Source organism: Hypanus sabinus, chromosome 14 (assembly GCF_030144855.1).
Source record: "Hypanus sabinus isolate sHypSab1 chromosome 14, sHypSab1.hap1, whole genome shotgun sequence".
In the NCBI taxonomy this organism is placed as follows: domain Eukaryota; kingdom Metazoa; phylum Chordata; class Chondrichthyes; order Myliobatiformes; family Dasyatidae; genus Hypanus; species Hypanus sabinus.
The window spans coordinates 76,689,148-76,709,240 of NC_082719.1; the positions used below are offsets into that span (position 1 = coordinate 76,689,148).

Consider the following 20,093-nt stretch of genomic DNA (forward strand, 5'->3'; position numbering starts at 1 on the left):
GCTGGCAGTTTAGTCCACACTCTGATGGCCCTCCTGAGTGAAGAAGTTTCCACTCATGTTCCCCTTAAACTTCTCACCTTTCACCCTTAACCCATGACCTTTGGTTGTAGTCCCACCCAACCTCAGTGGAAAAAGCCTATTTCTACCCCTCATAATTTTGTATATCTCTATCAAATCTCCTCTTAATCCTTATACTTTGTAAAGAATACAGGTAGTCCCCGAGTTACAACCGTCCGACTTACGGACAACTCGTACTTACGAACTGAGGAGAATGCCGTCCGCCATTTTAAGTTGTTGCCGTTGACGCTGTGTTGAGTATTTAACTTCGTATTTGGCTTAAAATTTTCTTAGGAAGATTCACCCTGACTCTTCCCCCCCCCACCGTTCCAGTCGGCTGGTGGCGCAGTGAGATCAGCGCCGGGCTGGATAACGGAGGATTCCTTGTTGGGTTAATGTCGATCCAGTGACTCCTGTACCATCCGTGCTAGTTTGATATCGAGCTCGCAACTCGACCTCGTAAAAAAAAGCTGCCACCTCCAGTTTAAATTCCCATGTGGAATATTGTGGATGATCAAATACACAAACTCAGCACAGCCCCCACGTGTCCTACAGCCTGTCTCAGTGCGGTGGTCCTTAAGACCCAGTGGACCTCGAGAGCCGGCAGAAGTCGGGACCCGACGCCCGCAGTGTTTCTGTTCTGTTGACAGTGTGCAGTGGTCCTTAAGACCCAGCAGACCTCGGGAGCTGGTGGAGGTCGGGACCCGATGCCCACAGTGTTTCTGTTCCATTGACGGGAAGTGATCGTGGTTGAAAATAAAGTGGAAATAATAAAGCTTTTGGAAAGAGGTGAAACGCCATCGGTCATTGGAAGAGCATTAGGCTACAGTTGGTCAATGATCGAACAATTTTAAAGGCTAACGGATAAAGTGAGAATAATGGAGCATTTGAAAGGCCCTGCCCCGATGAAAGCTACAATTATTACTAAGCAACGCAGTGGTTTAATTATTGGAATACATATGTTTCTTAAGTGTTTTATATGCATAGAAAGGTAAAATATATACTATACACTAAGACAAACGTTTGACTGACACTAAATAATACCGGATGTACTTGTTCCGACGTACATACAAATCCGACTTAAATACGGACTTAGGAATGGAACTCGTGCGTAACCCGGGGACTGCCTGTCTAGTCCTAACTTATTCAATCCTTACTTATAACTCAGGTCCTCCAGATCTGACAACATCCTTGTACATTTTCTCTGTACTCTTTCAACCTTGTTTACATCTTTTCTGTAGGTAGGTGACCAAAACAATACTCCAAATTAGGCCTCTCCAGCGTTTTAATAAACTTCAACATAAAATCCCACCTGCTGTACTCAATACTTGATTTATGAAGCTTTCTTTACGAGTCTATCTAATGTCACTTTCAATGAATTATAGATCTGTATTCACAGATCCCTTTGTTCTACCATTTACTGTGTAAGACCTACCCTGGTTGGTCCTGCCAAATTGCAAAACCTTGCACTCGTCTGCGTTAAATTCCACTTGCCATTTTTCAGCCCACTTTTCCAGCTGATGCAGATCTCTGCAATCCATGATCACCTTCCTCACTGTCCACTACACCCCCAATCTTGGTGTCATCTGCAAATTTGCTGATCCAGTTAATCACATTATTATCCAGATCATTTATATAGATGACAAACAGTCAAGGACTCTGCACTGATCCCTGCAGCACACCACTCGTCACAGGCTTCCGGTCAGAGAGACAATCCTCTACCACCAGTCTCTGGCTTCTCCAACAAAGCCAATGTCTAATCCAATTCATTACCTCATTCTGAATTCTAAGTGACTGAACCTTATTTACCATCCTCCCATGCAGGACCTTGTCAAGTGCCTTACTAAAGTCCATGTAGACATATCCACTTCCTGCAGACATTTTCTTGCTAAATTCCTTAAAAAACTCTGTAAGATTGGCTAGACATGACCTACCACATAGGAACCCATACTGATTATCCTTTATCAGTCCATGTCTATCCAAAAGCTTATATATCTGATCCCTTGGAATACTTTGCAGTAACTTCCCTATAACTGAAGTAGACTCACTGGCCTATAATTTCCTAGTTTATGAAACACCATGTCAGGCCCTGGGGATTTAGCCACCCTGATTTGCCTCAGGGTAGCAAACAGGATTCATGCAGTTGATGCTGCTTTGCCTCACTTCTATAGATTCTGTCCATAAACTGAGTAAATACAGATGCTAATAATTCATTTAATATTTTGTCACTTGCAATCCTTTTGCTCTGAACATATCTTTAGAATTTCTTAGGATTCTCCTTTACCTTATCTGCTAGAGCAACTTAATGTCTTCTCTTAGCCTTCCTGATTTCTTTCCTCAGTGTTCTCTTGCATTTCTTATACTCCATATACTCCTCATTTGTTCCTAATATCTCTTGAAAACCAAGGTTCTTTACGCTTGTTATCTTTACCTTTTATTTTGACAGGTACATACAAGCTTTGTAATCTCAAAATTTCATTTTTGAAGGCCTCCCACTTACTAGGAACACCTTTGACAGAAAAGAGCCTGTCCCAATTCCCACTTGCAGATCCTTTCCGACACCATCAAAATTGGTCTTTCTCCAATTTAAAATCTCAACCTGCGGACCAGACCTATCATTTTGCATATCTATTTTGAAATTAATGGCATTGTGGTCATTGGATACAAAGCATTCCCCTACACAAACTTCTGTCACTGACCTTGTCTCATTCTCTAATAGCAGATCCAGTAACGCACGGTCTCTTATTGGGACTTCTACGTACTGATAAAGGAAGTTTTCCTGAACACATTTGACAAACACTATCCCATCTAGTCCTTTTACAGTATAGGTTTGTCAGTTAATATATGGAAAGTTTAAATCACCTTCTATGACAACCTTATGTTCATGTTTAACCTCATTAACATCATCATACCTTTCTTATTTCCCAGTTCCACCCATAGTGCCTCACTAATCAAGTTCTCTAGTCTGTCCTGATGGAGCACTGCCATGACATTTTCCCTGGCTGGTAATGCCACCCCTTCTCCTTTAATCCCTCCCACTCTGTCATGTCTGAAACAACAGAACCCCAGAATACTGAGCTGCCAGTCCTGCCTCTCCTGCAACCAAGTATCACTGATGGCTACAACAGCATAATTCCATGTGTTGATCCAGGCCCTGAGCTCATCCACCTTTCCTATGATACTTCTTGCATTGAAATATACACAGCTCAGGACACTAGTCACACCCTGCAACATACCATCCAGGAATCTCATTCTTGCCCACAGAACTTACTGTCTTTTCCCCTAACAAACAAATCCCCTATCACAACACACCTCTTCTCCCCCACCTTTCCTTTCTGAGTTACAGAGGCAGACTGTGTGTCAGAGACCCGACTGCTGTGGCTTTTCTCTGTTAGGTCATCTGTCCCCAACAGTATCCAATCTGTTGTTGGGGTATGGCCATAGGGGTACTCTGCACTGGCCATTTAACTCCTTTCTCCTTCCCAATTGTCACCCATTTTCCTGTGTATTCCATTAGTGTTCTGGCCTCCAGAGGTGCAGTTCATTTTGTACAAGCATCACTTCCTGTACATAAATTGTTTTTATATCATTTCCTACGTGGGTGAATTTGGATTCACTTTGAAGCACATCGTAGAAAGACATCCACCTCCATCCCCTCTTTACTTGTCCTCGAAACTGCAATATCTGTGAGCCTTAAGCTTCGTTAATATTGGTAAACATTTAGTAGAGATATTTTGAAGGAAGTATTATGTTTATTTCTTATTGTTAGTAAGATAATGGCATCATGAGTTTACTCTTGTTTGCATGGTATAATTATGGAGTATTGCGTGCGGCTGTTACTTTGACTAACATTGATTCCGAGAACAATCAACAGCGTTAGTATATTTAAGAACCTGATGTTTCTGTATTGTACTAAATGCATATTTTGCTAAGCTTTCTGCAGTTTCACAAGTAAGACCTCTTTTAAAAACCTTGAAGGAAGCTTCCATGTCAGGTGATTTGTGAGAAGGTGTTTAACTCACTGAAGAGCTTTGTATGTACGCATTGCAAAGGCAGTAGAATTAGCATTTAGAGGCCGTTGTACACTTGTATATAATTGAAAAGAAGTGGCCTAAGAATCTTTAATGTTGGTTCCATGAAGATTTGCAGCATCAGGTTAAGCACAGACAATGCAGGTTGCCCTTTCTCAGCTGCTATTTCATTATTTCTCTGTGCTGGAGAGTGGCAAAAGCACAGAGTGTACATTCAATATCAATTATCAGGGGCAGCACTGGAGCACCTTTACTGACTGAGTCATGTGTATCCTGAATAATTTAGCTGCCAGATTGTGTTAGACCTTAGTAGAACCAACATTCCTTGACCTCATCCTTGCCAATTTAAATGTTGCAGATGTGTCTGTACAGGACAGTACTGGCAAAAGCAAGCACCATTCAGTGACTGTGGAGATAGAAATTCTGCTTTCATATCTGTGCAGACTTACTCAAAACTGATCTGCCTGCTCAAATTGGACAGCTTTGAGATACTGTGAGCATCAGCAGCAGGATAATTAACTACAGTCAGTGACCTGGTGGTCTGGTATGTACCTCACTACTGTTGTCAAGTTAGAGGGTCATCACTGGTTCAGTGAGGAGCACAGATAGGCTTACAGGTTGCATTAAATACTAAAAGCTGCATGCTATGGGTAATGAAAATGAGTTCCACTAGTGCAACTGTAATGCTACAGTGTGAGTAGGAGGATGGAAGAAATGAGCAAGATTTTCAGATCTGGATTCTTTATGGTGATCCTTAATAGTAAGTACTTGTGCACAATTATCAGTTATGAGTTTGATTTGTGATTGATCCTGGCTACAGGTCCTCTATTTTTTGGATGTTCCATTTCCTTCCCACGTCACAAAGGCATGCTATAATAATCAAGACATAGAGTAGGTAAAGTAGAAAAAGGAATCAATGCAAGTTGATAGGCTTTGATAAAAATAACTTGCAGAGCTGATGGGAAATAAGGACCTGTCTTGGCCCCAGCACTTAAGTACAATTACAAAGAAAGCACGGCAGTGCCTCTGCTTCCTTAGATGTTTGTGATGATGTCATGCCAAATCTAAAACTTTGATAAACTTCTATAGATATGTGGTGGAGAGTATATTTTCTGCCTGTATCACAGCCTGGAATGGAAACAGCAATGCCCTTGAATAGAAAATCCTACAAAAAGTAGTGGATACGGCCCAGTCCATCTCAGGTAATGCTCTCCCCTCCACTGAGCACATGGAACACTGTTGCAGGAAAGCAACCTCCATCATCAGGGGCCCCCATCACCCAGGACGTGCTCTCTTCTCACTGCTGCCATCAAGAAGATATAGGAACATCAGGATTCACACTACCAGGTTCAGGAACAGTTATCATCCCTCAACCATCAAGCTCTGGAACCAAAGAGGACAATTTCATTCACCTTCACTTGCCCCATCACTGAATGGCTCCCACAACCTATGGACTCACTTTCAAGAATTCTTCATCTCATGTTCTCAATATTTACTGCTTGCTTATTTATTTATTTATCTATCTATCTATCTATCTATCTATCTATCTATTTATTATTTTTTCGCTTTTGTATTTGCACAGTTTTTTGTCTTTTGCTCATTGGTTGTTTGTCCACCTTGTTGGGTCTGGTTTTTCATTGATTCTGTTATGGTTCTGGATTTACTGAGTATGCCTGCATGGAAAATGCAATGTTGGGGTTGTATATCGTGACATGTATGTACTTTGATAATAAATTTACTTTGAGCTTTGAAGTACAGAACTAAGACTGCTAGGACTGAGAAGGATCAGATGGGTTGAATAGCCTGCATTGTGTTATGTCAACCTTCCTTTTTGATGTCACATAATTAAAACAAGATTTGCTAACACCATCATGGTATGTCAATATGTTTAGAATAAAATTAAGAAGAACGCTTCAACAGAAACAAATAACCCATTTTCAATTGTAATTTTACTCTAGCATTCTAGAAGAGAACTACCTCAGGCGTGGTTAGCAGCAGCACCGCACCGATGGGCATCAAGCCTACCCATGAACACAGTTGTACTGTTTGTTCCACAACAAGAAGCGTGGGTAGTAGAACGAATGGGTCGTTTTCACAGAATACTTGATCCAGTAAGTCACTTCACTAATTGACCGAAACAGGTACCAGGGTGGTTGACTGTTATTGAGTATAGGGAATTATGATAATTAATTGCTGAGTGTTTGTTGATTATAATATTTTAAATGTGTGTAATAATTAAAACCCCTCAGTCATAACAATTTTTCCAGGCCACTAGACTCCACAGACTTTGGCAGATGTCATCATTGGCAGCTGCCTGATCCTAGAGGACACCCGCTGGATATAGATCCACACAGAGCTACATATCAGCTTTATAGGGTTGGTTGTTTTGAGGTTAATTTATAAATGAATCCCTTAAACTATTCAATATTACAGTTGGGAAAAAGAAGCTGAAGAGTAGATTTGAAAGGTGGGGGATAGGTGAAACTTGGAGGGGGAGGAATGAAACAGAGCTAGGAAGTGGATGGGTGGAAGAGACAGAAGGCCATGGTAGAAGGATAAAAAGGGGGGGAGAACCAGAGGGAGGCATTGGGCGAGCAAGGAGATAACATGAGGGAGGGAAATGGTGAAGGGGGGCCACTACTGGACGTTTGAGAAATCGATGTTCATGCCTTCAGGTTGGAGGCTACCCAAACGGAATATAAGTGTGGCCTTATCCCGACAGTGGAGAAGGCAATGAATTGATATTCCCCTCTCATATAACCATATAACAATTACAGCACAGAAACCGGCCATCTCGGCCCTTCTAGTCCATCCCGAATGCTTACACTCACCTAGTCCCACCGACCTGCACTAAACCCATAACCCTCCATTCCTTTCCTGTCCATATACCTATCCAATTTTACTTTAAATGACAATATTGAACCTGCCTCTACCACTTCTACTGGAAGCTCATTCTACACAGCTACCACTCTCTGAGTAAAGAAGTTCCCCCTCATGTTACCCCTAAACTTTTGCCCCCTAACTCTCAACTTATGTCCTGTTGTTTGAATCTCCCCTACTGTCAATGGAAAAAGCCTATCCATGTCAATTCTAACTATCCCCCTCATAATTTTAAATACCTCTATCAAGTCCCCCCTCAACCTTCTATGCTCCAAAGAATAAAGACCTAACTTGTTCAGCCTTTCCCTGTAACTTAGGTGCTGAAACCCAGGTAACATTCTAGTAAATCTTCTCTGTACTCTCTCTATTTTGTTGACATCTTTCCTATAATTCGTTGACCAGAACTGTACACAATACTCCAAATATTATCTCCTTGCCCATCTATCACCTCCCTCCCCCGTCCCCCTTTTTCTTCTTTCTTCCGTGAGCTTCTGTCTCTTTCACCAATCAACATTTTAGCTGTTTGCTTCACTCCCCATTCCCACCCCCTCCAAGTTTCACCTATCACCTAGTGTTTCTGTCTCCCCTCTTCCCCTCCCCCACCTTTCTAATCTACTCCTCAGCTTTTTTTTTCTCCAGTCCCGCTGAAGGGTCTCAGCCCGAAACGTCGACTGTGCTTTTTTTCCATAGATACTGCCTGGCTTGCTGAGTTCCTCCAGCATTTTGTGTGTGGCATTAGAAGTTACCATTCTTCAATACACAGAGAGAATGGGAAACCTGAAAGTAGTCGTGGCTGAAGCTTGTATATTTGTAAATAGCTTTTAAATATTTATCTGAGTTTTATTTTCAGATGAGGTCACTGGAATATTTCTTTCGGAGTTTGCTGACCATAAAGAGCCCTTTATAATAACATTCATGTTTTGGTGATAGACCTTTGTTGCTTAATTTTTTTGAATTTGATAATGAAAAAGGCTCCAGCACAATAATCTGATTGCTGTTGGTTTAGTCTACATTTTTATGACTGATAAATTGTAAGATTCCAACAGTAGCACAGGTTCAGAAACTTGGATTGCTCACTATTAAAAAAAACTCTGTTTCAATATATTAAAAATACAATAATAAAATAGTTTCTTGAAATTATTTTATCCAGAAAATATTAAAATTCTAAGCAAATTATTGGAAGTATTTTGCTTCTGTTTTAGAGAAAAATTTGTTTTCAAATGAAGAAATTTTCTTGTCTATTTTATAACTTTTGAGCACTTTTTGAAATCATGTTTAAAATTGTATGTATTCCAAAATGTTTGATGGAAAATAGTGTCTTTGCTAAACTACATACTGTAATTTATTTGGATTTTGAGAAGATTGTGTCCATCTTTACTGATTTTATATGATGCTTCTGTACAATATCTAAACTATTACATATCTAGTCTCCTAGCATTCAAAGAAAAATATGTGCATTAAACTGATGTTTAATTAATAGATCAAATTATCAGGTAGGCATTCAGGCAACAATACAGTGCTGGCCCTAAATCTGTAGGTGACAATGTCAAGATAAAGAAAAGAGATAAGGAAGAGAATAGATCATTGAGGTACAAGAGGAGGAAGAGGAAATAACAGGTTAAATTGTGCTTGATTCATCCACGTAAATGAGCACCTCAATTAGAGGTACAGGTGCAAAAGACAATGGAATTATAACTAGAAGTTAAAGCAATTTTTTCAAGCAACTAGACTCCATGGTTAAATATTAAATTCTCTCATCATCAGTTTCAAGAAATACAGATTCAGATTTAATTAGTTTATACTGTGCACTAAAACTAAGTTGTTCCTTGACCCTATATTTCACAAAAGGGACAGAAAGCATATATTGATCTCAAATTAATTTTTGTTGCCTTTACAAAGGGTTTGAATTTCTTGATTCCAGTCATAGATCGGATAAGATACGTACAGAGCTTAAAAGAGATCGTTATTGATATTCCAGAACAATCTGCTGTCTCATTAGGTAAGTGCTGTGCCAAGTTAATATTAAATATTTGATTTAGAGATTTCTTAATAGGTTTGCCATAATGCATTTCTGATAAATTTTAATTTAAACCTATTGAGGATAATAGGGGAGATGCTGGCTAATAGATCCCACCTGGAGAGCTAGAACGAGGGCTTGACTGACCATTTTGAACAGCAATGAGGAGAACCCTCAAAGAGTTGAGAAACTTTGGAGTTCTGTATCTCGGAGGCCCATGGATATTCACTTCTCAGTGTATTCAAGGCATACAGTTGATTTTTGGATTTTAAGATTCGCAGGATATTATATCTTAGTGTTTTGGAGTGCAGGCTAGGTCATGCCACTTCGTGTGTACCTCTCTAATAAGAAAATCATCCACATATTCCGATTTTGCCTATAACTTAGTTAATTATTTTTCAGTTATTTCCATCATCTCTTTACTATTTTATTATTATGCAGGTGGTTGATTAAATGACACCATTTGGTCCATAGCTAATCCATTATTATTGCTTATCTCTCTATTACTGTATCAGAATATCCAGATTATGCAGAGATAATTTGTATTTAACAAATCCAAGTCAGCTGATCCTATTATCTTTTTCCAAATGAGAATTAATTTAGTCCTTGCAATGATACCTTAAACTTTCCCCTGCAGTGAAAAAAAGATTAATTGGTCTGTAGATGCTAAGTTTGTCACTCCTCATTATTGAGTGCCCATGTACCAATTGCAATGCAATGTGACTCCCACTGAGGATCCTTCTGTATAGAATTTGGGGAAAAAACTGACTGAGATCCCTGGGATTCTATTTGTATGTTTTCAAAAGCAATCAGATCAATATTTTCTAACCAATAGATTTTAACTTCTAACTTCACATGTTCTGTCATTTTACTCCTTATTCTCACTTGTATTAATTGTTCTGAACGGACCGGACTTCTTTCTGTATGACAAGGCTGATGCTAAATATTGATGATTTTATGAACTTGTATTTTATCAAGCGTTAATGAATATGTGTAAAAATCACAATCTTTTATTTACTGTTACAGATAACGTGACTTTACAGATAGATGGTGTACTATATTTACGAATAATGGATGCATACAAGGTAATACAACTTGTGCATGTTATTCTTCTTATGCATATGCCACAACTTCAGGCTTTGTGAATTCATATAACTAGAGAGCATAGGTTTCGTGTGAGAAGGAAGAGTTATGACCTTTAATGAAATGTGCATAATACCTTTAAGGACCTGTCTTGCTATCATTAACGACGTATACACATCTGTGCACATGTATCTCCACTGCACTTAATATCTCCAACTATTAGTTATTGCATCTTCCATCTGGCAAACACATTACCCCACACTTCTCTCAATTAAAGTGCATTTACCATTTTTCTATCCAACTTATCAGGCCATCTGCAGCTTACAGAAAGTCTGTGGCTTTCGAGCTCCTTGTCAATAATGATTTTTAAAATCTATAATATTCTAATATATATTTGTTCAGATGGTCCCAAGATGGTGCTGAGTTGTGACCTCTGTTGAGTCGCAGCTCAGATTTAGTTGTTATTTTAATTGTTTCATTTTTTTATTGTTTTTTTATGTTCGAAATGTTTGTTTTTAGGGACAGAGAGGAAAATTAGAGATCAGGTTAGGGTTTAGGAACTGCGGATGAGAGGGAGTTAGAGAATAGGCTGGAGTTTAAGTCTCCATTCTGTGTGCAAAGCAATGTGGACTTGGGGCATCCATGGTGGGATGTACAATAAGATGGCAGATGCTGGAAAGGGCCTCCCCTAAGTTAGCCGGTTGTCGGCAGGTTGCAGAATCAAAGTTTCATGCAGGCAGGAGGAACAGTTCTGATTGCTTCCTGGATTCACAAATCGAATTTCAAAGTAAAGTTTATTATCTGTGAGACCAGAGTTTGAGACCTATAGTGTTCGGTGATTGGTGTGTCCTGGGATTGATGCCAAGGATCAAGGCCTGAGGGTTGAATTGAAAGTCCGGAAGTCAAGGCCTGTTGGCCAGAGCTGGGTCTGTGAGTCTACGCAAGTTCACTGGGGAGGTCGAGGTAATCGATAATATTGGATTGTAGAAGTTAAAAGAATATCTAATTCGTTAGTCATCTATTTCAGGCAAGTTACGGAGTTGAAGATCCTGAGTATGCAGTTACTCAGTTGGCCCAAACAACCATGAGATCTGAACTTGGGAAGCTTTCACTGGACAGTGTTTTCAGGGTGAGTAACATAATTCAGTTTCTCTTTTTTATGAAACACACTGTTATGTACTCGTGACATGACAGTGGTACCCTTGTCATGTGACTGGGGTTGAAGCTATACTGGACTTGAGGTAATGGTCTTGTGATGGTGGAGTGATGTCATTTTCCCGCCAGTAGAGATCACGTGACAGGTTTTTTTTACAGGTTATAAAAGGAAGACCCCACCCTGTGAGGAGAGGCAGTTCGTGGCTGGATTTGCCAAGTTGACTTCATGCCACTGCGTGATTTAATGTGATGACGCAGTTTAGTTGAAAGATGAAGTTTTATCTAATGCCTAAAGTTTAAAAGGTCATTGCCAGCAGGTTCTTTACAATACTGCTAGTTTGAGAATCAGTGGAGAGTGAAGATCAGAGTTCGGGAATTAAAGTTCGAGGAGAATCTATTTTCGACGGTGAAACGAGTTCGACCTTATTTAATCCTTATTCAAAAGGAATTTGTTGACTGTTCTCGTGTTAATCTCTGCGGGGTAGCAGAAGATTGAGGACAGTGTGATAAAGGAAAGGTCAGTGCCTTTAAGCCGTTTCGTTTCGTAAATTCTTTGTGGGAAAAGTTCGACGTTGGAGATCGAAGCAAAGCAACGTGAAAGAAAATTTAAATCGTCTTATAAAGTTTCTCCTTTTAAATGGACTGTGAGCATTTTTGAACTTTTGGCAATACTACTTTAAAGAACTGTTTTTGCAACATCGCTTTAAGAACTGTTTGAGCTGTTTCGCGCAGCAGTTGTTTCCGGTTACGTTAGTGTTTGTTTACTTTTGGGGGGGTTTGTTTTCTGTGTTTAATAAACGTGTTATTTGTTATATAAACCCTTGCCGAACTCATATATTTATTGCTGCCTGAATACGTAACAACACACAAAATGGAGGAACTCAGCAAGTTAGACTGCATCTGTGGAGGTGAATAAACAGTCGAACAGTTTTGGGCCGAAATTCTTTGTCAGGACTGGAAAGAAGGGAGGCAGAAAGCAGAATAGGAAGGTGGGGGGGAAAGGGAAGGGCTACAGGTTGACAGGTGAAGACAAAGGTGTGTGGATGGGGAGAAGTGATGATTAAGAATCTGGTAGATAATAGGTGGAAGAGGTAAAGGGCTGAAGAAGAAGTAGTCTATTAGGAGAGAAGAGTGGACTTTGGAATTAGGGGAGGAAAACCAGATGGAGGTGAAGAGAAGTAGTGAGAGAGAAAACAGAATGCCTGGCTTAGCAGAGTTCCTCCAGAACTTTGTGTGTGTTGCTCAGTAATTTACAGCATCTGCAGAATTTCTTGTGTTTATGTTCTCCTTTTTTTCTGGTTGTTTATTTGCAGATGTTGTTAGCATATCTGGTTCTAAGAAAGTAGTGCAGTGCTACCAGTTGGAATACAGGATGGAAAATCCAGCTCTTGTTATTGTTTGAGGGAAAGAGATTAGGGAGTAGTGACAAATGATCATTGAAATGAGATGCGACTTGGAACGGAAAACAGAGTTTATGTCCATGATTTTGTGACCTTCCAATTGCCCAAGGATGGTGATGGGTGGGGGGTGGAATTGTAAGAGTAATGTGTGTTTCTTCATGCAGACAAATGTGCTGCAGACAAAATATATTGGAGAATGAGGTTTTGGTGTTAAATTACTGAACTATTAATCCAGAAACCTGCGCACCACAGCAGGTGAGAATTAAAATTCACTTAATTAATAAAAACTGGAATTATAAATGGTTATTGTAAAATGACAAAATTAGCCTTTAAACCCCAAATGGTTCACTTATGCCCCTCATTTAAGGACAGCTCAGCTAATCTGGCCTCTCTGTGATTCTAAATCTACAGCAATGTGATGTACTCTTTATTTCCCCAGCTAAGTGATTCATTTGTAGCAAAAAGACATGACTAAATATTCATTGCAATTAGCCTTAACTACAGCTGTAAATGGTTTGCTCAGTGAAGTATGTGGTTTTATTACAGCAGAGAGGAAACATTACCAGAGACTTAATAGCTTTGCATTTCTCAGGAAATTGTGCACATTTGAATAAAGCACCTGTCTTAATGACAAAATAGACAGTCTCTGTTAAAGAAGCAGGATTAGACCAGTCTTTATCACCACATCTGACAAATGTTGGGGATTTATCATACAAATTTCTCTAAAGTGAAACCACTGCCCTATAACATTAGTCCATACTTCTGTAATTATTTGTTTCAATTTGGATGCAATTATAAAGTCCAAATGACAATGAAAATTGATCTATCTTTTTGACAGATTTTTTAAATGACTGATTGTAACTAATTTTACTAAACACTGATAAGATGCAAAATGTCCCAATTGAACCAAACATTAAAGCTATCATTATTGCTATGTAATTTTTCTAATTCTTGAGAAAAAATGTAAATGTATTGAAAATACTATAATTTCATCAGTTTAAATTGACATTCATCTCTCTGACACAGTAAATTAATTTCCATGTTGCATGTGGAAGACCAAAGATCTCTCGCATTGCTTTGCAGGAAAGAGAAGTATTGAATATGAATATGGTAACTCAGATAAATCAAGCTGCAGATACGTGGGGAATCCGCTGCTTGAGATATGAGATCAAGGATATCCATGTTCCACCTAAAGTGAAGGAAGCCATGCAGATGCAAGTAAGTATGCAATCTGAAGTTTCTTCAAGAAGATAAAAGAAAATCGGTTCATTAAAATTCTGTGGCTGGGAAGTGTTAGATTGATCAGGATATACGATGGAAGTCACAATTACATCATAACTAATCTTAGACCTCTTACAAAATTTTTTTTCGTCCACAATAAAAATTTGAGAAAACTTCTGCTTAAATATTGGAAGTTAGAACATAGAAAATCTACAGCACATTACAGGCCCTTCGGCCCACGATGTTGTGCCGACATTGTAACCTACTCTAGAGCTGCCCGGAATTTCCCTATCACATAGTCCTCTATTTTTCTAAGCTGCATGTACCTATCTAAGAGTCTCTTAACAAACCCTATTGTATCTGCCTCCACCACCGTCACCAGCAGTGACACACCCACCAGTCTCTGTGTGAAAAGTTTACCTCTGATGTGTGTTCCTGAAATGTGTGTTTCTTCATTCCTTGCATTTTCCACTCTGCATTTTCCCACTATTTTCTAAACTTCTCTCTGTGGCAGATACTATTCCATGGTAATGAAGGAAGCTGGTGACTATTTTCATGGTTTCATAATGACCACCTATCTACAACGCACCCACCTCTGTTATATGTGAATTATACATATTATGTTGTGCATCTTGATCTGGAGGAATGTTGTTTCATTTGGCAGTATACATGCATATAGTTGAGAGTCAATAAACTTGAACACAGACACAGGGATAGGAATGAGAGCTAGACTGTACCAAAATTGTTCCTTCCTCCTTGATGGAAGAACATTTAGTCATGTTCACAGTCTTATCCACTTTCTTCACTTTATTGTATATGCACAATGGAGTTTATTCCAGTTCCATACAACAAATTGTAACTAAATAGCTGTACTCTATGACAGTTGAATAAGGTTTGAAATAGTTATTTTGTGTTGTATATTTTTCAAAGTTCTGTCTGACACCTATGTGGAATGTATAAAGGAAATGTGGATTATTGATTTTATTGCACTGTTTTAGGTTGAGGCTGAAAGAAAAAAGCGTGCTACTGTGTTGGAATCTGAAGGGGCCAGAGAGGCTGAAATCAATGTTGCTGAAGGGAAGAAACAATCTCGAATTCTGGCTTCTGAAGCAGAAAAGGCAGAAAAGATCAACCAGGCTGCAGGTAGGCTCATAGCTGATGGACCACTTTGTATTCTTACTGTGAGGTCTCCCAAATGCACTATCAAAATTAATTTTCTCAGTAAATTGTAGGTTCTGTATGCTGTATTTCTAAAGTATTTTGAAGAATAATGTAAGTGATGCATATTACTGATAATTTTTGCGCATCAGTTGGTGGGTTAGAGACACAAGTGTCTTTCTAGTGATTTCTAAATGCAGTCAATAATGGGAGCAAAATGTCATTCTTCGCATGGTCACAAGAAATTTTGTGGAAAAATTTGAATAACACACAAAATGCTGGAAGAACACAACAGGTTAGGTAACATCTATGGAGGGAAATAAATAGCCGACATTTCGGTACTCGTGATTTCACCTGTTTATTTCCCTTCATAGATGCTGCCTAACTGCTGAGTTCATTCAACATTTTGTGTGTGATCCTTTTCATAATGCTGCCCTCAAGTAACCATTCACTAGATCTGGCATGTGTATCTCCCAGTGAAAGAATAAACAACTTGATAAATCAAGCTTATTTGTTAGTAAAATTATGTTGAAGCTAAAAGTGGAGCTGCTCATGCTATCTTTCTTACCGAAATGTCTTGTGCACAACATTTTACACTCCACTCTTTCACCTGTTCATAGGTGAAGCCAATGCAGTCCTTGTAAAAGCAAAGGCAAAAGCAGAGTCTATTCAAATGCTTTCTGAAGTCCTGGGTCAGCAGGTAAGATCAAATGAATCCACAGAATTAAATTACCTTCAGTTCTGATTTTGTGCTGCAATAGAGTGAAAAAAATGTTATTAACTTACACTTAATGTTTTTTTGTTTATTTGATCAACAGTATGGAGATCAAGCAGCTTCACTGAGTGTAGCGGAGCAGTACGTATCTGCCTTTAGTAACCTGGCCAAGCAAACAAATACAATTTTACTTCCATCAAATACAGGTGATATCACAAGCATGGTGTCACAGGTAAGATGACTTTTAAGCTTCAAGGTGTTCTGCCTTTCAATAGTCTTTTATTAAATGTTTATTCATTTCCATGATGTGGGCATCACTGCCAAAACTAGCATTGAGAAAACGATGCCTCATTTTAATTTGACACCCTCTTATGGAAATAAACTGCACAAGTGAAACTTAAGTACAGATAACTTTTATCATGCACTTTTTAAAAAAAGAATTAGTAAATGAGCATCTCTTTGGACTGCTTTGTGTATACAGTTATGGTTATACGGTTATGGATCCTGCCAGGGTCGTAGGAGCGCTGTAAAGATGGGCGCTGCATCAGTTGCCCCCATCTCTCATAACTGTGGACGAGTGCCTGGGTTGCAGCAAAGCTCTCTCCAGTCCACTCCACAATGTTGCTTATCCATTTCTTCCACTGTCTTCCCTTTTTTCTTTTCCCTGAAGTATGTTTTTTTGAGTGTCTACCTGATCTTGTATGTGGCCATACCTTCTCAGTTTCCACTTGTTACTGTGGACAGTAGATCTTTTAGTGTCTGGTGATGGTTCTTCATACTTCGTCGTTTGAGACATGCTCTGTATAGGAGATGCCGAGGTGCCTTCTGAAGCATCTCATTACTACTGCCTGGATCTTCTTTTGTAGTTCTGTTGTCAAAGTCCATGATTTGCATGCCTGCAAGAAGATGGAGAGCACAATTTCATCCAGGAGTTTCAACTTGGATCTGTGAGTAATGTTATTGTCTCTCCTGATTAGTTTAGTCGGTGTTGCTGTTGTTTGGGCTGTCCTTGCAAGGACTTCAGGCATTGATCCTTCTTGGTTGATGATGGCACTAAGACACTTGAACTGTTTGACAGTCTCTAGTTCTTGTCCACTGACTGTAATTTTTGTTGTGATTGGCTCCTTATTGTTTCTTATCAACTTGGTTTTCTCTGTGCTGATCTCCGTGCCATATTTTGTAGATGTATCATCCAGATGGTTCACAAGGCAGGCTAACTCATCCTCACTTCCTGCCAGCCCATCAATGGTATCAGCGAACCTGAGGTTGGTTATGATCTGTCCTCCAATGCTGACTGTACCAATATGGTCTCCGGGGAAGCTGTCATTATTTGATCTAGGAAAATGTTGAACAGCTTGCGTGAAAGAAGACAGCCTTATCAGACTCCAACAAGGTGTGGAACCACTCTGCAACAGTGCCTTGAACAAGTGCCGCACTGCTAGCCTTGTTGTAGAACTACTTGGTGGTTTGGATCAGCTTCTGGCCCATGTTTTGTCTCTTCATTGTGGCCCAGAGTGCATCATGCCACACCCTATTGAATGCCTCCTTGAAGTCTGAACATGTGGAAGATGTCCTGTTGATGTTGGTTATATTTCTCGCACAGTACTCAGAGGTTGAGTATCTGTTCTGTTGTACTACTTCCACTTCTGAATCCAGGCTGCTCTTTGGTGATTATTTCTTCCGCCTGTGGTTTCAGTCTGTTCAAGATTAATTTCAACATCACTTTGCTTACATGGTTGGTAAGACTTATGGTTCTATAATTCTGGCACTGTTGTAAATTGCCTTTCTTGAGGAGAGAGAGTATGAGTGATTTTTGTCCAGGGCATTGGCCATTCCCTGGTCTGCCAGATTTTGTTGCAGATATTGGTGAGGATGTCTTTCAGTGTTTCTCCTCTATGTTTTATCCGCTCAGCTGGGATGCTGTCTATTCCTGCAGCTCTCCCATTCTTCTGCGATCTTCTGGCTGCTCCTGCTTCTTCCTGGAGAATTGGAAAGTCATCATCGTTTGACAAGTCCTGGCTTGAGAGTATGCTGGGGTCTCCTTGGGGCTGATGGTTGTAAAGATCTGAACAATACTCAGTCCATATATTGAAAATATCTTCACCTTCTGTGAGACAGTTTCCTTTGTCTTGGAAGATGTTGACTTTTGCCTGTCTCTGTTTAGTTCACAATTTGGCATGATCTTGTTCAGTTTGGAATGATCTCTGTACACTATCTCTCAATTCAATCTTCCTTGGCCTTGATGATGCTTTTTCCTGATCTTCTTGCTGATGCGCTACAGCTCCGGTTGTTCTGTTCTTAGTTTTCTTCAGGTCTCTTCTCGTGTTATGCATTTCCAGGATCTTCTGTTATCCAGGGTTGGGTTTTCTGGCAAGTGTTTTCCAAGTATCTCATTGGCTGTTTCTATCATCACTGAACTTAGCTGTCAACACATAAGAATTTTCGTCAAGTTGTCAGCAGTGGGGCAAATTTTCCAACTGTAGCTTTGAAGGATTCAGCAATGGAATCTGTCCAAGTTGAATTTCATTCTGATGTTCTTGGGCTTCTTGACTTTCTTCAGCCTGATTCTAAAGTTCATTATCATCAGGTCGTGGTCACTTTCAATACCAGCACCTGGGAACGTCTTTGTTGTGGCTCTCTTGACCCCAGACCAAACCAGTTCCGCACCGGTATATAATCAATTTGGCTATGATGTATTCCATTGGGTGCATGCCAGGTCCAGCATCATGATGCCTTGTGCTCTTCAAGGGTTTTTGCAAACACCATGTTTTTGTAGCTGGCAAACCCAAGTAGGCACAATCCTTGCTTGTTGGTTATGGCATTACATGAGAGGCTGCAGAATTCCTTCCAGTCTTCCAGTACGTCTTCACTCATCTTGGCATTCGAGTCCCCCTGGATGATTAGAATGTACTTTTTGTCCACGTTGTCAACAGTGCTCTGGAATTGGGTGTAGAATTCCTGTACCTAGCCATCTTCATAGTCAGTTGTTAGTGTGTAGCCTGTATTACTGTGATGTTAAAAGGTGCTGTTCTAGGGCGAATGGAAATAACCCTGTTGGAGACTGGGTGGTACATGAGTACTGATTTCTTAATGCTCTTGTTGACAAGAAATACTACGCCACTGGCACATTTGTCAAATTCTCCACTGTAATCTGACTTTACGGAGTCCCACAATGTGCCAGATATACCTCTCTAGCTTATGTGCAAGCTCCTGCAGTTTCCCTGCTTGAGCAAGTGTTCTCACTTTCTATGTGGCTAATGAGATGTAGTCTTTGCACGGATCTTCTCTGGTGCACCTACACCAGTACACCTCCATCCTGGCGTGCGGTCCTTGGTGACCTGGGCGACGACCGATCCAGTATGTGGTCTATTGCTGTGTGCATCATGTCACTTGTCTTTGGTTGGTGAGGCCTGGCGGCATCCATGCCTCTCTAGGCCAGACAGTAGCCAATGTCGTCCAACTCTGGCTCGCCCTAGTCTGGAACACGTGGCCATTGTACTTCTTCAGGGACCTCATCCACCTTGGATGGTGACTTTGTTGACAAAGTCCTTCACCCAATAGTGCTGTGTTAACACCAGCCGTCGTGTCATTTAGCCCGCCAGCTGAACCGGTGTACCAGGATGTACCACCTGGAGGCAGACGTGAGAGATTTAGAGATGGGTGAGGACCAGTGATGCCTGTCCACTCTACTAGGTAGAGTGTAGCTGTTAGACATCAGAGGTACAACCTCTGTCCAGAGCCTCCTAGAGTCTAATTGTCAAACCCATAATAGTAATATAAATATTTGATCACAGTTTTGAGAATGACCCTGAGATAACTAAGTAATTGTCCATAGAAATAAAACGGAAAATAACTTGAAGAAGACTTGCAAAGTGATGACCAAAACAGATTTGAGGTCACTTTTGAGAGGTGAAGGCAAAAGAAGAGTAACATCTAAGTACTGGACTGAAAAAAAAAGACTTTATTTTGGTAGCTTACCTAAGCTAAATAGGTGGCAATGAAGAATAAAAAGAAGTTTCAAAGATAAATTGAAGACATATACCTAAAATGAGATTTAATGGGAAAAAAAATCTGTAGGTCTGGTATCACAACTCCAGATTAAGTTTATTTGTTGATAAAATTATGCTGAAGCTAAAAGTGAAGCTGCTTGTGTTATGTTTCTGGCTTGTGTTTCTTTTCCACTCTATAATAAATATTAGAGAGGAAGTACTGAGTTATCTTTTGTAGAAAGGAAACAGTGATTCAGATGGCTGTTGAGTAAGAATGCAGGTTGCCAATGATCATTAAAGAAAATAGCAAGAGACATACAATAGCATAGACACACAACTGACACTATTTGAGTGATATGAGGAGATGGCATTGCTGATGAGGTACCC

At 39.9% G+C, this 20,093-nt stretch overlaps 1 protein-coding gene across 1 annotated transcript in view; it reads left to right on the forward strand.

Annotated features, from left to right (window-relative positions):
* stoml2 (stomatin (EPB72)-like 2) overlaps window positions 1–20,093 on the forward strand; it is a 44,906-nt gene that overhangs the window by 21,335 nt on the left and 3,478 nt on the right. Inside the window, exons 2-9 of the mRNA XM_059989469.1 lie at window positions 6,047–6,199; window positions 8,868–8,967; window positions 10,012–10,070; window positions 11,096–11,197; window positions 13,707–13,841; window positions 14,843–14,987; window positions 15,623–15,702; window positions 15,821–15,949. Of these exons, the coding sequence (XP_059845452.1) occupies window positions 6,047–6,199; window positions 8,868–8,967; window positions 10,012–10,070; window positions 11,096–11,197; window positions 13,707–13,841; window positions 14,843–14,987; window positions 15,623–15,702; window positions 15,821–15,949 (903 nt within the window). The remainder of the gene's footprint in view (window positions 1–6,046; window positions 6,200–8,867; window positions 8,968–10,011; window positions 10,071–11,095; window positions 11,198–13,706; window positions 13,842–14,842; window positions 14,988–15,622; window positions 15,703–15,820; window positions 15,950–20,093) is intronic.